The sequence below is a fragment of the Melanotaenia boesemani genome, chromosome 13 (assembly GCF_017639745.1).
Source record: "Melanotaenia boesemani isolate fMelBoe1 chromosome 13, fMelBoe1.pri, whole genome shotgun sequence".
NCBI lineage: Eukaryota > Metazoa > Chordata > Actinopteri > Atheriniformes > Melanotaeniidae > Melanotaenia > Melanotaenia boesemani.
This window is the reverse complement of record NC_055694.1, coordinates 7,513,233-7,531,807: the sequence shown is the minus strand read 5'-3', so window position 1 is coordinate 7,531,807 and position 18,575 is coordinate 7,513,233. Positions and strand designations below refer to the sequence as shown.

At 38.2% G+C, this 18,575-nt stretch overlaps 3 protein-coding genes across 3 annotated transcripts; 2 read left to right on the top strand and 1 right to left on the bottom strand.

Annotated features, from left to right (window-relative positions):
* Nucleotides 1-612: 612 nt before the first annotated feature.
* On the top strand, nucleotides 613-7,477 carry gpkow (G patch domain and KOW motifs). Its single transcript, XM_042003880.1, has 11 exons — nucleotides 613-826; nucleotides 1,025-1,191; nucleotides 1,303-1,448; nucleotides 2,586-2,692; nucleotides 4,691-4,895; nucleotides 4,969-5,101; nucleotides 5,279-5,468; nucleotides 5,608-5,728; nucleotides 6,232-6,301; nucleotides 7,013-7,098; nucleotides 7,174-7,477. Exons 1-11 carry the CDS (start codon nucleotides 630-632, stop codon nucleotides 7,300-7,302), a joined length of 1,551 nt encoding a protein of 516 aa, XP_041859814.1. The 5' UTR covers nucleotides 613-629; the 3' UTR covers nucleotides 7,303-7,477.
* Nucleotides 7,473-12,282, bottom strand: pqbp1 (polyglutamine binding protein 1). Its single transcript, XM_042003881.1, has 7 exons — nucleotides 12,191-12,282; nucleotides 11,278-11,345; nucleotides 11,062-11,173; nucleotides 10,733-10,833; nucleotides 10,279-10,539; nucleotides 10,146-10,206; nucleotides 7,473-7,864 (listed from the first exon to the last, which is right to left on the bottom strand). Exons 2-7 carry the CDS (start codon nucleotides 11,342-11,344, stop codon nucleotides 7,714-7,716), a joined length of 753 nt encoding a protein of 250 aa, XP_041859815.1. The 5' UTR covers nucleotide 11,345; nucleotides 12,191-12,282; the 3' UTR covers nucleotides 7,473-7,713.
* Nucleotides 12,221-16,965, top strand: timm17b (translocase of inner mitochondrial membrane 17 homolog B (yeast)). Its single transcript, XM_042003882.1, has 6 exons — nucleotides 12,221-12,336; nucleotides 13,364-13,463; nucleotides 13,544-13,607; nucleotides 13,795-13,923; nucleotides 14,021-14,131; nucleotides 15,755-16,965. The coding sequence occupies exons 1-6, from the start codon at nucleotides 12,311-12,313 to the stop codon at nucleotides 15,841-15,843; spliced, it is 519 nt and encodes a 172-aa protein (XP_041859816.1). The 5' UTR covers nucleotides 12,221-12,310; the 3' UTR covers nucleotides 15,844-16,965.
* The last annotated feature ends 1,610 nt before the right edge of the window (nucleotides 16,966-18,575 follow it).

The window sequence follows — 18,575 nt, the reverse complement described above, 5'->3', positions numbered from 1 at the left end:
AGTCGCTACCTGCATCAGCAGCATCACCTTTAGCATAATCAGGGTTTAAAGGAGTGAGAACCGGTCGTAAACCTGTTTTGTTTTTTATGGTTTTTTTTGCACAAGCATAATATGGACTGGGCTTTTTTTTTATCCAGCAATGTTAACGGCACGTATTATACTAGCTTTTCCAAGTTTGTGAGTTTAATTAAGACACAACAGCAATGCACAGGGACAGGGAATATATATTTTAATTATAAAGAATGTTTATTAAAAAAAAGACGTGCAACTACGTGAAACTTAAAAGTGTCAAATCTCTAATTCTTAAAAAAAACAAAACAAACAAAAAAAGCCAAGTAGATAGTTTTGAATATTACGAAATATAACTATGCTATTTTTGCTAAATATATTAAAATGTGTAATCAACGCATATTTTCAGAGTACTCCACACTTATACCTGCAGATAATCAGAAAACTTTTATATGCAAAGGAAACTTAACCCTTTAAGAACTCTCCTGACAATCCTACGGCTTTGATTGTGATGCATTATGGGAAACGTATTATGTAGAACACTTAAAGCCATTCGATAATGATGAAAATAAACCACAACTCCCATAATACATTGCTTCGACTTCCATCTTTTACAAACAATGATGGAGTCGCACGGAGACGATATGAGTGTTCCTAAATGGGTTTCTTCTGAGGACCTAGGAGGGAGAAAAACGGCGGGGGTCTCGTTTGGTTTTACTAAAACAGTTAGCAAATTTAAACCGTCTACCACTGAAGCTTCCTCAAAGAAAGATGACAGAGATTATTTGACTGGAATTGATGGAAATGAATTGCAGAGGTAAGCTAATTATGCTAATGCTAAGTTTGATCAATGGTAGGTTTACAGTAACGTCACGGTTACGATTCCAGTATGATGCGTTTTAGCAACCAACGAATTATTTGTATATTTTTTTTACGTTAAATAAAAACAGTTTGGAATGGAAACATTTTCAAGCGTTTCTTGCTTCTTCATCTTTAACTGTCATCCGTCCTGCAGTTCAAAACCAATCGATAAACCAAAAGAGCTCATCATCCCTCTGATACAGAAGAACCGTTGGTACAAACCGGACCGGGCAAGCAACAGCTTGGGACATGAAGAAACGCAGGGAAAGCGTCAGGACAACGACTCCGTGGAGTCTCAGGCTGTCAAAGAGCTTATTGAAGGTCTGTGTGTTTGTGTGTGGTCGATTTCAGTGAGCATTTCGTGTCCATTGACAAAAATGAAGTTATCGCCTGCTCCCACGTATCTTATTTGTTTCAATATTATTAATGTAGATTCAAGGAGGCAGCTCGAGGAGTGGCAAAATGGATCTCAGTCAGAAAGTAACCTCAACCTGGCCATCCCACTGCTGATGCAAAACCAAGTGCCAGAGGGTTTTGAGGATGGAGAGCATATAAAAGTGGACCTGCGACCAGAATCTGTAAGGAGGGACTAATATCTGAATGTAAATTGTATAAAATTTAAGAATTACTATGTTATACCATTAGAGATTCTATAACTACATTTATGTTTAATTTAATAAATTCTGAAGCCATGGTCATACAATTAGGATAAAACAAAAAGCAACCATTTCCTTAAATTTCTGCACAAAGTCTTGTTTAAATACCATTGTTTGGGGACTGTAAATCCCAAAGAAAACATCATTGTCCTATTGTGCCAACCTAAACTTTTCTCCGTAACCAGATAATGCTGACTGATAGCAAAAACTTGATGTTATGGATTTATTATCATCTGCATTCTACAGTTTATCGCATGACAGTTTTACTGCCTTTCAAAAGGCATTCGAAAAACAGATATGAAATCATAAATTGGCTCTCGGGCTGTGAGTTAATTATAACTGCTTTGAATGGTCTGATGATTTGAGGATCGTGATAAAATCTACCAGACAGGCATTTGAGTGAGGGCATAAAAATGCCTGACAGCACAAAATGTCTGGTCAAGTAAGAGAGGCTGCTGAAATTTGAGTTTGTGAAAGTGCTGAGTTGAATAACATCCCTGTGCGTATTCACAGTGGCACGTATGGGTTCGGATGACTTTGTCAGCCCAGCAAGGTTTTGGTGGCTGACCAGCATCCATGTTCTTCCCAGAGTAGGACAACCACTTGGATCTCTCTCTGCTTGTCTTAATAAGCATTTATCTTCTCACTGCCAACCCATATCTGAGTTCTATTGATGTAGATGTGAGACTAGCTCATTTTAATTGGATCTCCTCTGATCAAGGCTCCCAGTCTTCCTCAGAGGAGAGCCTCCAGTGGGCACGGGGACACTGCTCAGATCAGGGCTACAGCTACAGCATCCCTGTGACTTCAGCCATCCCGGGCTGAGTCTGACAGCCTGGGGCCAAAAGGCTGAGTAAGACCAGCATTACAAACTGCTTCTCTCTGTCAGATGCCCCAAATACTTTTGTTGTTTTTCAGAACTCACAAGATTACGTAAGACCTTAATGTATGCTTGCAGACATGTCAGTGCAGAGCATGTTGTTTGGTTTTCCATGTTTATAAGTGGGTTTAATGACTATTTATTTCCATTCAGATAATTTAAGTTTGTGTTTTTGTCAGTCAACAGAGGCTGATTATGAAAGTGTTCCAGTTGAGGCTTATGGGCTTGCCATGCTTAAAGGAATGGGATGGAACAAAGAGGAGGGCATCGGACGAACTTTTAAACAGTAAGTAACAAATTATATTTTCTGCTTTTATTATTTTATTTCCTAATTTACAACCTAAAAAGCTGGAATGCTGGTGTTAGGTGTAAAGAAGAAAAGAAACAAGATCTGCAAGTCATTTATTTTTATATAAACATTTGAAAATAACACAAAAACCTGTCAAACTCCCAAGGTGCACTGTGTTTGTTTACCTCTTCTTTTAACAGCTCTGTAATTTAACCTGTTGTAATTTTGAGAGCAAAATGTTTTCCCATTCCTTCTCGGTACAGAATTATAGTCGTTCAAGAATTTGGGGCCTAGGGCTGAGCGATATATGGTTTTTACATTAAATTGCCATTTAAAATACTGCAAATTAAGAAATTGTAAGAAGTGCGATTAATGTTCCTGGCACACGGCACCTGGTCCAGGTTTCAAACCTGCAGCATCCCCAGTTTCACAAATCCACTCGCGTCAGTCGTAATCCCTGCCGTCTTTCTTGTTCTGCAGTCATTTAAACATCACGTGACAGCTACACTCAGCTGTGAAGTCACGTTTTCAAACGTCTTTGCAGAGTGATTTTCCATAAATGGCTGAAACGCTGGGACAAAAAAAATAATAATACTGAGCACAGGAAAAAAAAAGCTTCTGAAATGTCCTGATGAAGTAAATAAAGACAAATCGTCTAACTGTTATTAAAGTTCAGATCTCATAACATGTTGACTTTAATAGCCTACAAAGAATATTGGATCCATTTTAAGCTGTAATAAACCTTAAAGTGACAACAGTGACGGTAGATTTAACTTGTTCTGATGCGTCTCCATGATGGACATGGACTATCTTCACTCTCCTAGACCTATAGACCTGCTATAGATGAAACGTAACCTTCAGGCTTCAGTGTTTTGGCTACAGGCTACATGGTAAATGAAGCCATTCATATAAACTTTACATCCTTTGGTTAGAATACAAAGCAGTTAATTTTTTTTATGTCAACTTGTGTGATAATCCTCCATTTAATGTTACAAATATATTTATGCATGAACACTCAACAGAAGCTGGAATTTAAAAGATGAAATTGCAAACCAAATCACAGCATTATTTTTTTCCCCATAGTGATTCGTCTGTGTTGTAGTTTTTGTTTCATAATGCGCCAGATGTTAAAAATGGGTAACAGGACTGACTACAAGCAGGTCTGCTTGGCAGCTGAACTTTTACTTCATAGTCACCCTGTTGTTATACTGCAGCCGGTTTTTTTATTGTCTTGTTGAAACAAGTAAAACCTCCTTTTGAAGAAGAAGTCCTCTAGGTCAGTGATCCCCATCCCTGGTCCTCAAGGCCCCTATTATGCAGGGATTAGATGTTTCCCTGCTGCAGCACATCTAATTTAAATTAAATGGATCTCTGACAAGCTCTGCACAAGTCTGCTATTGAGCCATTAATTTGAGTAAGGTGTGTTGAAGCAGGGAAACATCAAAAGTCTGCAGGACACTGGGCCTTGACTACTGGAGATGGGGATCCCTGCATGTATTGTTGTTCAAGTTATACCTTGCATGTCCAGTGCTCACTTAGGAGCTGTGCACTGATAAAAAAAAGAGGTTGGGTCTTCATCAAATAAGCCTGGAGGAAGCAACATTTACAAATTTGATTAATCATGTTGTATAGAATACGCATGTTTGTCAGAAATGGAGCTTAAATGGTTTTCAGATCATTGCATTTTGTGCAATTTGCTTTTGGACCGTGTCCAGACTCTTGCTAAACTAGTAGGACTGTAGTGTTTGAGTTGAAACAATCAATTTGCCAACAGTGCAAAAATAGTTTACCTTTGATTTCCCTTTTAAAGTTTTAACTAAAGTACAGAATATAGCTGTATAACTTTTAAGTACCGAGTATAAATTCATCATATTCGTAATTGATTTAACTTTAATCTCACCCACAATACTGAAGCTGTGTCCACCACTACCAGCCTGTTTTACATCTTGCACATGTCCACCTCTCTGTTTATTGATTTAATTTTCTCTGCTACAGAGATGTGAAGCCAATCGAACACCAGCTCCGTCCAAAAGGGTTGGGCCTCGGGGCAGATCGTTCAGCTGTAAAGGATCTGGAGCCAAGCAGACCTCAGCGTCCCCCAAAGCCTGGAGACGAGCAAAGGAAGGAGGAAGAACTAGTGATGGGTCCTGGGGGTTGTGTGTTAGTGCAGTCAGGGGCGCACAAAGATCTTTATGGCAAGGTACTATAATTCTATAATCTATAATAGAATAGTTCTATAATCATTTATTTTAACAATGATTTGTGTGTGGCAGATAGAAGGAGTTGATCCAGACAACGCTCGAGTGGTGGTCAAACTTGCTATCGGTGGCAAAACTGTGACAGTCAGCCAGTACGGCGTTAAACTGGTCGGGCGAAAAGAATATGAGAAATACAGCAAAGACCTCAGTGAGTATTATTATAGATTTTTCTTTGTGTTTGGAAAATTAATTGATAATTTAATCTATTGCTAAAAAAAAAAAAATACATATATTTAATTCCAGCGTGTAATAATAGAATAAAAACAATCACAATACTGCAGGTTTTACTCTTGCCAAGCCAACAATGCTGTCTTTCCACTAACAGGTCGTCTAAGTAAAGCCCACAAAGACAAGGAGAAGGAGAAAGAGAGAGAAAAAGAGCAAGAAAAAGAGCGACAGAGGCGTGAGGAGAAAGAGAAAAGTAGCTATAGCGACAAGATAAAACACAAGTCATCTGAAAGAGATGGAGGAAAAGATGAGAGAAAGAGGAAACACACAGAATCAAGTCAAGACCGGTACATTTCCACACACAAAGATCCAGCACTTTGATTTTCACACGTTTTATTTACCAGCATTTTAAACCGAATTGATTCACTGGTTCATAGTTGGACAGCATCTTCATCATCATTGGTTTTTCTGCTGTTTTCTTTGAAGTGATAAGCCTCCAGTGAAAGAAGCAAGGCAAGCACCAGCTGCCCCCTCCTGGCTCCAGAGAGACCTGAAAGTTCGCTTTATAGACAAAGCTTTTAAAGGGGGCAAATATTACAACTCAAAGGTATCAAAGCCCAATCACTCTTCCTTTTTGTTAGCTATTAACTTGGATTAAAAGAAATCCCTCCATAGATCTTATTTAAATGCATTCTGGGTGTGCAAAATCCAAAAAGGATTACCGAGTCTTTCTCTCTTCATCTAACTTATTGTTGTATTTACTATCCTCAATCTCCATATACACAAAACCTGCTGGAGACATCACAAGCAGATCAAACTGACCAAATACAAATCCAGTGGTCACTGTAAACTATTTGTTGCAGCCATGACAGGCATCAAATCCTTACGTCATCAAAAAAATTTTTTTAAACCAAAACATGAACTTTCACTATGAATACTTTTTTCTTTTTTTAAAATGACATCGTTCTGGACTAAAAGTTAGAAGTATAGTTGAAATAATAGCAGGAGTGTCGCGTCACAGACACCTGAGGCAACTTTTCAGCGAATATTTGTGTGATGGCTCTGAATGTTTGGGTTCCGTTTCTAAAATCCATCTGGCTTTTTGTGCAGATGCGAGTGGAAGATGTCCTGACCCCCTTTACCTGTGTGTGTCGGGCCGAAGAGGGAAGGCTGTTGGACGGTGAGTCATCTCAGTTTCACTTTGTGTTTCTTCTTTGTGCTGTTTTTGTTTTTCTGTGTGCAAAATATTGGTCTTTGTTTGTTTCATGGATTATCTCCTGCTCATAAATGAAGGTCTACGTGTAATTTCATTGATTAGGCTTTCTAGTGTGTGTAAGATTACAAGATCAGTTGCTTGGAAATTAAAGGAGTAAGTTACAATTTGGGGAATTTTTTTGTTTCCACCAATAGAGCTGGGTTAAAAAAATCCATTTGTTTGAATCTATTCAAATTTAATAAATGTAATTTTGATTCATTAATAAACTCTTGAGATCGATTTTCTTTTTTTACGTTTCCTTTTCCAGTGGCAAGATGTTAGCATACACACACAATTAAAACTTTAACGGTGTCGCTTCCGCCCAAAATCAGAGCTCGCCAAAAAAAAGGCCAAACTTGTAATAACTTTGTTTATGGACACCCACTGATAAAAATATTAAATGTAAGGTTGGGAAACTGTCAAACTTCATACACAAAGAGGATAAATGTTTTTTGGTGAATTATTTTCACAGCTGTCCCAAACACCAATATGCCCAAAACCAGCTTTTGGGCATATTTGGCAAACTTAAGTTGCTGCTGATGATTGGTGACCAGGTTTTTATTCTCCTACTGGCTGCTGCCTTGGTTTCTGTGTAAATTCCTTCAGCACTTAACACAGTTCTTTTCTCTGTGGCAGATGTGAAGCAAGACATGCTGGAAACCATTGTTCCAAAAAGTGAATATGACTCAGTAATGGTTGTATTGGGTGAGCACAGAGGACAGGTAAGCCAATGATCATTTTTCCTGCAGTGCATCTGTGTGCAATTCATTATTACTAATCTCCATGTGTGGGCTCAGGTCGGTCGTATTCTTCAGCGGGACAAGAACAAGTGCAGAGCGATGGTCCAGCTCGACAGATATGAGGAGAAGGTGTTCACATTGGATTATGACTCCATTTGTCACTATGTAGGAGCAGTAGATCACTGATCCTCTAACCATTGTTGTAATATCAAGTCACTCTTAGTCCCATCTCATGCTAAATATTGCTTTTTAAAATATTTTAAAGCACTGCCTTTTTTTTTTTTTTTTATAAAACCCTGTTAAGAATTCTATTTGTGCAGATGTTATTAAAACCATTAAAAAACCTACAACTGCTATTTTTCACAGTAAATTTATTAAGTTCACTGATGAGTCTAGATGCAACAAAAAGTCTATCTTCAGGTAATATAAAATATATTTACAAGATGTTTGACATGAGTATGAAGAACTGATGGGCCAAAAGCTCAGGGCTGCTTTTGTGACATGCATGCATCTAACAACTGTAAGAGGATAAAATCTGAACAAAAGATGACCAACAACACAGATGTGTGGGAGCTGTTGTCTTCATGGGACGTCTGCTCACTCCTTCGGTAGTTGGTTTGCTGCGTTAGCCCGAAGCACGGCTCCTGGACTGGGATACGGCCGTTGCTGGAACAGAGGTCCTGCTGCTGTGGTATCTGCGCCAGTTTTTGCTTCGTTACGTTTGGGCAGGCCACTGGACCATGAACCTCTGCAAAGGTGAACCAATTCATTTTAGTTTAACAGCTCGGTTTGGCAGATTATTCTCGCAGCTCAGAGAGCAACTACAGATTTCTAAACTTAAAAATAGTTTAACAACTACTGGGTACGACTACTCGCCCTTGTCATGCACTTGTGGCACTTTGTTTTTGACTTTGGCTGACTTCTGCTGGATTTGGAAAGCCAGCGATGCAAGAGTTGAGTAATTAAAAGACCATCACATAAAATCTACTTCCCATATTTAAAGAAATAATTGTATTAACCTTTGATTTGTCAGACTGTTTTGCAAACCTAAACACACATTAACCACCAGGGATTAATGCAAAAACAATTTCAGAGATGTCAACAAACATTGCATCTCTTTTGGTTGAGCTTATGGAGCTGAATTAAAGTGCACCACATGTAATGTGCCTTAAACCATTTAAGGTGATGCCCAGCTGGTGCAAACAGAGGACTGCAGCATTTGACTCAGAAAACTGCAGTTACCTTGCTCCCGTGAGGTTCAACAGCCATGTGACCTGGCGCAAGCTTTGCATTGACAGCAATAGTCGAACAAAGTTTCTAACCAGCATGCATCAAGTTACACTAGAGCTGCAAAGCTTTGCATTAAATTAAGAGCCTTTAAATGTCAGCTTGGTCTTGAAGACCACTTATTTATAATAGAAAGCCTGTGAGAGTAGAGATTAAATAGGCTTTTCATAAAAGGATAAGTACAAGCGAGGCAATTTCTTTTTTTTTTCCAAGGATAGCTTAGTTCCATTAAATGTTCCAGTTAGACATGAGCCACACTCCATTACATGAGGAGTCTGAGCAGTTCACCTGTATGGAACACAGGCCTTTTTTGTTTGATCAATTATACTTGTGCTTTTCCTTCTAAGATGAGCCAAAATGTGGTGGGAAGAGATGAAAAATGTTTGGCTGTTCCTCAGAAAAGGAGGGACTAATAAAAACCTGCATTATGATATTTGTAGTTGTCTAAGCTAGACTAAAACCGAAGACTGAGTATTTCAGAATATTTAACTGAAGTTCAAAGTCTGGCAAAATCATACAATTCCAAAAAAAAACAAAAAGCAATGATTTGGTCATTTCTATTACTATTTAAAGTAAAATGAGCTTGTATTCAGTTTAATGGCAACAACATGTCAAACAAGCTGGGAAGTGGCAGTAAAAGTGTGGAGAAGTAAGTGTCCTTAAAAATTACAGCAGCAGGGCCATGTTGCATCTAATTAGGTTAATTGGCAACGTGTTAACAGGCATTAAAAGAGCACCTTACAGAGGCAGAGTCTCTCAGATATTAAAATGAGCATTAACGCTAGACATGATTCTGTTATGGAAATCAATGCATGGCTTCACAATATTCTCAAATCTATGTCTGTGAACACAGCACACGGCCCCGCTTCTAAACCTACGTTAAAGCTCTATCATTTTTCTATTGTTTTCTCTGGGCCAAAGGTCTTTTAAAATTTATTGAGGCAAAGTGGAACATTGCTTTATGGTCAAACATATCAAAATGTGAACATTTTTTTTAGAAATCATGGACCATCCAGCTTCTGCTCAATTCCAAAGCCTGCATCTCTGATGGTACGGTGATGTATTTGTGCGTATGGAACTGTCAACTTGCACAGCGGGAAAGATGCCATCATGTTTTGGAGCAACATTTGCTCCCATCTAGATAATGTTTTTTTTTGGGGGAAGTCTGCATATTTCTGCAAGACCATTCTAATTCATAAACTGCATCTCTTATAACAGCAGAGTTTGTAGTAGAAGAGTCCAAGTGCTGCACCGGTCTGCCTGCAGACCAGACTTAACTGAAAACATCTGCTGCATTATAAAATGCAAAATCTAGCAAAGACGACCCACGAATGTTGATCAGCTGGAATCCTATAACATACAAGAATGTGACAATATTCCACTTTCAAAGATCCAACAACTTGTCTCATTTCCCAGTTGTTTAAATACTGTTTTTAAAATAACAGCCTTGACTGTTTATGAAAGGTTATGCTGCCATCAAATTCAAGCTGAGCTCATTTTTGTCAAGGAAATAGTAAAATGACTCTTTTTCAACATCTGAAATAAAATTAAATGTAGTCTTGAGAATAAAATATTGGTTTATGAGATTTGGGGGTCATTGCATTCAGTTTTTATTTACATCTAACATAACACCATTTTTTAAATGGGGCTGTAAAAATGAAATGTAAAATAATTCAAAGGCCCTTTGTCAAGTTATGAAGTTGAAAGAAGGGCCAGCATAGATTTTAATAATGACACTGTACCTTGGAGCATCAGAATAGGCACTTGGATCCATGGGGTCCATCTCTTCATCATTTTTTCTTCCTGAAAATAAACATTTAAATGTGTAAGAAAAAGCTTCTGTGAGAAGCTGATAGGGGCTTATGTGAATATTACCTCTTTTGCTTTTGCTATAGGGCGCCACATCTTCTCTCCTCGGTTTTCTCCTGTCTCTGTCCCTCCCATCATCCCTCTCCCGGTCTCTATCTCTGTCTCGGTCTCTGTCTCTTTCTCTATCCCTTTCCCTGTCCCTATCCCTATCTCTATCCCTATCTCGGTCTCGGTCTCTTTCCCGATCTCGATCTCTTTCCCGATCTCGTTCTCGCTCTCTGTCTTGTTTCTCAAACGGCCTCTCCACTCTTTCATCTCCACCGTCAGCTAAGGAAAAAGAAAACAGATTGAAGGCGATAGTTAAGAAATTAACCAGGACTAAAATACTTTAAAAATAAGCTGCATTCTGAGATTATTTACCAAATGATGTTCAGACCCACAACAGTGTGTAAGTTTAAATGAAAAGTACAAACAATTAACACATAATTACTGCATTATAGAGACTTTAAAAAAAACATACCTTTAATTTTCTTGGCAGGTTTGGTTATCACAGACGTGGGGTCATTTGGGGACAGCCAGGCAACCAGATCTGTTTCCACATTCCAGTAATAAGGAAGACCACTGTGGGTTAAAGAAAAAGCCCATAAAATGGTATGATTTGCAGCCATAGGCTATATGGTTATATCATCAGAAAATTCACTGATTATGTTTATTTGAAAGATTAAATAAGACAACTCTGCAACGCATGAGTTAAAACAGATTATTAAATAATTAAAAACAATGCCACAATAGCAGAGAGGCTCTGTTCATGTATATGAGTATTAAGTATTACATAAACAGCGTACATACCAAGTAGGATCAAACACTTTGTACCAGTTAGGAGGTAGATTCTCTATTCTGGTTGCTTCATAATCTACGTTGTTGTCATCATAATCTTCAGCAATAATCTCTTCATCCGCCTCTGTTTTATTTGACAGAAGAAGCACAAGATATGAAAAATGTAAGATGACAGAGCGAAAATGCTTCAAATCCCTTTTTCTAAGATATAAAACGTTATTTCCCTACCTTGATCTGTGGGTTTAACAATCCCTCTCTTGGCCAAGCGGGCCAGCAGTGCTGGAGGCAGAGGCATCCTGAAATTCAGGGTGAGAAAATTATTATTTTTAAAACAATGAAAAAAAAAAAAGTTAAAAAAATGTAACTGGGAAGAAAATATTGTAGAAACACATATATAAACATGCACAACTGGTAGTTTTAAAAATCAAGGGGTCATCTCTTAAGCAACAGCACCAAATCTGCTCCTGCTGCAGGCCACATACTTGTTTCATTTAGAAATGAACATTTCCCAAATTATGCTCCTAAAATTATAATCTACGTGCTCCTGTTGAGGCCCGAAAAACAAACAAACAAAACTTCGAAGGGGGAACATTGTGAGTAAATTAATAAATAATTAAAATAATAAGGAGTTGCACATTAAAAATATGACATTAGACACCAGGAACAGTACAACAGGGCCAAACTCGCATCAAGCACGTGTAAGAATAAAAGTGGTAATTATAATTATTGTGATCCAACAGCAACAGTGTCGGGACCTTTTTGTAAGTGTAAAAGGGATTAAGATGCTGGCTTTAAGCTGGATGTCTTATTAACCTGCATAGAAGAGGCTTTTCTACCTGACGCTCGTCAAGAATCGTCAGATGGTTAAATCATACAATATTTCAGTTGTCCGATATATGTTAATAATAATAAAAGCTACATTAAACAGGCTGAAAACATTTTTAATGCGTGCAATAGTAAATTTAGCTTAACCAAGGACATAACATCGCATGGCCCTCCCGCCCAGGGTAGCTCGGTAGCAACAGCTGAAAATTTAAGGCAACAAGCAGACTGCTGTTTGACAAGGAAAGATGCCCTATAGTACACAAAAACAGACAACATAATTCATAAAGCTTAAAAAGCAAAATAATTTAACACTTACCCGTGTTTACGAAAATTCCTCCTTTCTTCGAGCAGAGCAAATGCCCACTTTCCAAATAAAATAAAGCCTGCGGCGCACAATTATGACGTCACAATATCCGCTCGACGACAACAAATAAACATGGAGGAATATGCCCGTGAACCTTGGTAAGATAAGTTTTTTTTTTAACATTTAAGTTATGCTGCAGATTGAAAATATTTAATTCCAGCCCCAGTGTAAGATTTGTAATGTCATATTTAATCTGTTAGTGAGAGCGAACTGACAGACTTTGCAGGTTGTGCGGCTAGCTTAGTGCAGGGTCAAGGATACCGATAAAGCTGTGGTCAGGATGTACACTCGAACAGATAGTTTCGACCAGTTTTGTGATTCCTTAAACATTAACTAAGTCTAGTTGGCGTGCATATGCTCACAACAGAAAAAATGTCAAACCTGAATACAACCATTTCTCCACCCTCTTTATGACCAGTGGCTGTGATGTATCGTTAAATATTCACTATTTTCTGCTGTATTTTCACCACCACAAGATAACCTAGATGAAATAAAACAACAAATAACATACATTTGTGTTTTGTATTCACCAAAGTGGAATCCATTTTATATTTCATACTTTTTACTGTTTCACTTCCCAGAATAAGCACTTTAGACTTCATTATAGAGTTATGCAGGGATGATAAAGACCCTCTTCTCTATTTATTGTGATGCATCTATTTCTGTTTGTGAGGAAAACTTAACTCTGCACAAGATAACATTTGGTATCAACAATGTGTGGATTGTTTTACTGTCATTCTTCCTAAAACATCATTCACTTATCTGTGTGGCACTTATAATAATGTGTAACTCAAATTGAATTTATGATTTCAAGCAATAAAAAACAGAAAGTAGCACCAATGCAAATTTAAGATGAAACCAAGGAAAGGAAGAAGACTGTAAGCATATAGCTGGTACATGGATGCAGTGTCTTTCCAGAATCCCTTGCTGTAATTGTTTAGATAATTGTTCTAACTCATTTGACTAATCATAGATGACAGTTATAATGTACACAGTAATGCATCTAAACGCCTTTTTCGCTTGTTCTCATCCAGCTCTTCAGACAGGTTTCCACTTTTTCAGTGTTTTCATCAAATACAGCATTAACATATGCATCTCCATCTCCCTCTCTATGCATTCCTGCAGCCCCTGGAGAATAGTGGATGACTGTGGAGGAGCTTTCACAATGGGTGCAATAGGAGGAGGGGTGTTCCAGGCAATTAAGGGCTTTCGAAATGCCCCTGTTGTGAGTTCAGAACATAAATGTTTGCTCTTTGACTTATCGAATCTTAAAAGACTAAATTCAGTTATGTTCTAATATTTCAGGGTGTTGTACACAGACTGAAAGGAAGCGCAAATGCAGTGAGAATAAGAGCCCCACAGATTGGAGGTGAGGAGGATGTGCTTTGTTGACTATACACAGCATTGCTTGTGTATATTATTTCAGTTTAATCAGATTTATTTGAATAGATGAAGCCTTATTATATAACACAATCATGAATGCATTCTTTTTATTTTCCTAAAACTAAACATGCATGTCATCAGACATGCTAACACTCATTGGTGTGTATTTGCAGGTAGCTTTGCTGTGTGGGGAGGACTCTTCTCCACAATCGACTGTGGTTTAGTTCGCTTGAGAGGGAAGGAAGATCCTTGGAACTCCATAACAAGTGGTGCGTTGACTGGGGCCATCTTAGCAGCACGCAGTAAGCGAACACCCGATAGTTGTCTGAACTTCACACCAGTCTTGTGTCAGTGAACAGAATAAATAGTATGACTCATTAAATGTTGTGTTTTCTTCAGGTGGACCGTTAACTATGATGGGCTCTGCCATGATGGGAGGAATTTTGCTCGCTCTCATTGAGGGTTTTGGTATTCTGCTGACCAGATACACAGCACAGCAATTTCAGAACCGTGAGTAATTTGAATGACTTTTGCAAATTAAATTTGTGTCACATGAATAAATATAATGTTGGTGTTAAGTTCATGTTGCATTATAACATGCACAGCATACAAAACCTCCAGGTCACTTGATATAAAATTTTGGTCTTCATCTGGTACCATGATTATTAATGTGTAATATATCTTCATAACTTATCAAACAAGGTGAGGCATTTTTCTGAGACTTGGTCTCTCCAGTCTAGTGTCTTATCTCTTCCCTGGGACTTTCCCCCTGGTGGGATGTGCTTGGAATACCTGAGCATGGAGGCGCCCATGGTCAGGTCCTAACCAGATGCCCAATGCATCTCATCTGGCTACTCCTGGTTGAGAGGAGCTCCTCCCAGATGACCAAGGTTCTCATCCTATCTCTAAGGGAGAGCCCAGAAAAACTGCAGAGGAAACTAATTGTGGCCACTTTTATCCATACTTGTATACTTGTAAACAAGACCCTTAGATACTTGAAATCGCAATTAGTACCAAATTACATTCATCATTTTATTTTATTATTTTAATTAAGAAAATAATTATTATTCTTGGAGAGAGTTTGGCAGAAAGTGGTTCCTAGTTTTTGGTGGGAGCTCCTCATATTTTTTCTCAGTGTCCCTGACACTCATTAATATGCTGATCAAATCTGTCACTTTTATATTGTCAAGAGTAGGGTGGGAGTAAGGACCCAAATACAGACAGTAAAGGCAGGAGGCAGAATGATGCTGCTGGCCGAGATTTAATCCGGAACTCAAACAGGAAACAAGACACAACATGGATAAACATAAGGACCTGACAAAGACAACTGAAAACCAAGGAGCATATATACACATAGGGAGTAATGAGGAGCAGGTGAAGTATATGAGAAATCAGACCAGGTGAAATGAGTCAGGAACAGAAAACACAGAAACTGTGATCATGACTGAACTAAGACCACGATCAAAATGTGACAAAAAGCAAAAAACAGACAAAATAAAACATAAGAACCAAGATAATAAACTATGAGAGCAAACACAGAGTACATGAGGACAAGCAGGAAAACTAAACAAAACAAGAACCTAAACTATGATCATGACGGGACTTAAACCAACACCAAAACCAAATTATAACAGAAACTAAATATGGCAAAACCTGAACTACAACCCAAGATCAAAATATGCCAAACCCAAATGGACAAAACCCAAACACAAGAAGGAAGACGGTGAAACATGACAGTATATTTTATTTTTGTTTTGTCTTCCTCTACCCAAACTTGTTTTTGGTGTGTTGCTGCCATCAGTTCGATGTTTCTTTCTCTATTTTTCATATAAAATGAAGTTGGCCAATCAAAAAACTGAATATAGTTTTAATTTTGATTAAATTTAACAAAGCATTTGTTGCGTTTTCAAGAAACTTCCCAACCTTTGCCACTACACAGATTTTAGACACCACTGCATCTTATTTCTTGTCTTTTTCAAAATATAATGTAGCCTATTGTAAAGCAAAGGAGGCAGATTGGTTACCACACCAAAAACATTCATTAAAAATAAATACTTAAACAACACAACATTCTTTGTTTAAGAAGCCTGAGAAATTAATTTTTTTTTATTACTATTTTCTTCTTTTCTTCAGCTATTCCATTTGCAGATGACCCCAGTCAGCTACCTCCAAAGGACGGAGGTCAGCAGGAGCAGCAGGGACAAAAAGGGCTGTTTCAGTAGAGAGCATTAAGGACTCAGACCAGCGGCGAGCACAGTGAGTCAAACCAGGGCATGATGGGACACTACAGTCAGGATGATCAGTTGGTGGAGATACTGATTCCTTAAAGTGGTGACAAGTGTTGCACTTTGTTCTTCCACCTCAGGGACAATTTATTGTAAATTGTATTATTTATGAATGTGAGCAAAGGTCCATCTGAAAAATCAGAAGTTTGCACATGACCATGCAACTCTTTCTGTAGTAATGTTTTTTTTTGTGTCATCACTTAAAGATGAAGTTCTGACATTTAAATGTTGAATGGATTTGATTCTGAAGCATTGAAAGAAATTACATGATAATCAAAGAAAAATCAAAGAAGTTTGTCATTTTGGGAAATATGATCACCTTTTGCTTTGTTTTCAAGAATACGGGAAGAGCTTCATTCTCAGGTGTGTTTGGGAAATATGTGGCTCAAGTTAGTAGTCACAAAGACTGGAATTGGAGGAGGGTCTGCTTGTAATCTGTATGGCTCACTAATTAATATGCAAAATCAGTACAAATAGAGAAGTACAAACATCAGTTTGGTATCAGTAGTTGATTCTCATGCAACTCTCCTTAAGAAAGCAAATAAGTGTTACTCCCTTAATGTGCAGATTTTGCTATAGAGTGGAGGTCTGAGGAAATGCTTTGTGTGTGTGTGTGTGTGTGCGTATTTAAAGGTCAGATGTGACAATCTAGCTGAGGACTGTCTGTTTTTAAATTATGCATGTGTCTGGATAGCTCAGCAAAACCTCATTCCATTCTTTGCTTGCACTTTCTCCTCATCAGTCATCGTCTCACCTGGCAGCTTCTGCAGCTGTGAGTCTGTCAGATACACACTGTTACTACATCATGTCTGCAGTAAGGAAAAATATGGGTTTTTCTACAAATTATGACTTGAGTTACTTTGGTTAGCCAGGTTTGGAGCATCACTTTTCACTTGAATTGCTTCTGTACCCACTAATCAAAACTGCTCTCTTTTAAAATGGTAGAACCTGTCACAGCGAAGTCCAGTGTTTACAGATGAAGTCTGTATAGAAATAGTGTTTATTTTATCATAATATATTTATTGTACAACATTAATAAAGTTATGAGATGTAATTTAATCATTTCTTTGGTGTGTCTCTCTCTGTTTTTAAGGTTAAAGTTGTTATTTTCTGTTTAGAGACTGATGTTGAAGTTAATGCCAAAATTATGCAGACCCATACCAACTTTTGATTACAGTACAGTGACTGTTTATTTAACAGATAGTTTTCTTCAAGGTGGAAAGATTATAAATGAATTTTTTTCTACCTTAACAATGCTTTTCAGTCTATTCCAACTTTGAAGATAAAGAATTATTTATCCCAAATCATTTATATCCACTCTGACTAATCAGTGGCAAAGCCTTCATTTGCATCGAAACACCTAAAACTTTTTCTCATTTTTAAAGTCCTGGCTATAATTCCTCAGTCCTCAATCACCTCCACACATCCCTCAGCAAAATTTAAGTCTTGGCCAAACTCTTGACATTGCTCTCTGTTAACTTATTCTGACTGCATATTTCAGATCTGAAGGACCAGTACTGCTGAAGGCAAAGATTTTCCTCAAGCTGCTAGATGTTTTCCTTCTAAATTGTTTTTTTTTTTATTATTATTATTTATTTTCTTATCAGGCTGCTAACTTTGAGGTTGCTTCATGTATTGACTGAAAAAAACAAACTCAAAAGCCATCACACTACTTGACCACAGGGGGGGGTTGTCAGGGATAACAGCTTTTCTTCTTTTCACCAAACAAAACCCACATCCCTGAGTCAGAAAAACTCCATCTCATCGGATCACAAGATCGATCATCAAAAGCTTTCTCCTTCTTCCAGTTGAGCTTTTGCTCTGCTCAAGCTTTTGTGTCCTTTTCTGTGCAAATATGAGCCCTCACTGGTAGGTGTCCATGGAAGCCAGCTTCTTGTGTTAAATAAAAAAAACAGGACTGTGTAAAGATTGTGTTAGAAAACATCAGACAGCCCGCAGAAAAAGTTGTCCTTGGACAACATTGGACCCCCCCCCCCCCCCCCCCCCCCCCCAACAAGACAATGATCACAGAAACTGAAAACTTTGCAGAATACCACATTGATGAAGAGGGTGTTTCATAAATTCAAAGAGCTAGAGATCATCACACGTTGCTGGGACAAGACATGCAAAGCTTGTTAGCAGTGCTGCATTACTCAAACAAATATTCGCTGCAAAGCACAACCGGGCATGATTTTGAATTATTTTTGCCTATAAATAAGATGCAGCCGTAGTCTAGATATTTCCGGTGCACGTGCGCCCCCTGCCGCCTTCAATGTTGCACCACCTTAAACTTTCTGCTTCTGTCCAAGGTCCTGAAATATTTTCCAAACTTGGCATCTGTTTTATTCTCCTCGACTCTAACTTCTCAACAGTTTCCCCTTTCCTAAACTATGATATTACCGCAATGTGACTGACAGGCTCCCAGTTTCTCCTCCTCCACCTTCCCCACTTGAAAGATTTCCTCTGTCATCCTTTTAACCGGCTCAACTACTTTAATCCTGACGGCTGACCACCGCGGATATGTGCGCGCGTTTGTTTTAATAAACTCTTTCCCGTTATGTTCAAGCGTAGATAAAAGCATTTTTAGATCTTGTGTTCAGGGGAAGGAGATAGTCTCCCAGAAAGCGGATTTAATTGGATTTCCATGCGGTGAGCAGGATGGCCCGAAG

Coding starts and splice junctions, on each gene's coding strand:
- gpkow (XM_042003880.1), top strand. CDS start 630: ATGATGGAGTCGCACGGAGACGATATGAGTGTTCCTAAATGGGTTTCT. Junction 4,896..4,968: donor ACAAAGATCTTTATGGCAAG/GTACTATAATTC, acceptor TGTGTGTGGCAG/ATAGAAGGAGTTGATCCAGA. Junction 6,302..7,012: donor AGAGGGAAGGCTGTTGGACG/GTGAGTCATCTC, acceptor TCTCTGTGGCAG/ATGTGAAGCAAGACATGCTG.
- pqbp1 (XM_042003881.1), bottom strand. CDS start 11,344: ATGCCTCTGCCTCCAGCACTGCTGGCCCGCTTGGCCAAGAGAGGGATT. Junction 11,174..11,277: donor TGTTAAACCCACAGATCAAG/GTAGGGAAATAA, acceptor CAAATAAAACAG/AGGCGGATGAAGAGATTATT. Junction 10,834..11,061: donor AAAGTGTTTGATCCTACTTG/GTATGTACGCTG, acceptor TTTAACCCACAG/TGGTCTTCCTTATTACTGGA.
- timm17b (XM_042003882.1), top strand. CDS start 12,311: ATGGAGGAATATGCCCGTGAACCTTG. Junction 13,608..13,794: donor AAGAGCCCCACAGATTGGAG/GTGAGGAGGATG, acceptor GTGTATTTGCAG/GTAGCTTTGCTGTGTGGGGA. Junction 13,924..14,020: donor GGCCATCTTAGCAGCACGCA/GTAAGCGAACAC, acceptor TGTTTTCTTCAG/GTGGACCGTTAACTATGATG.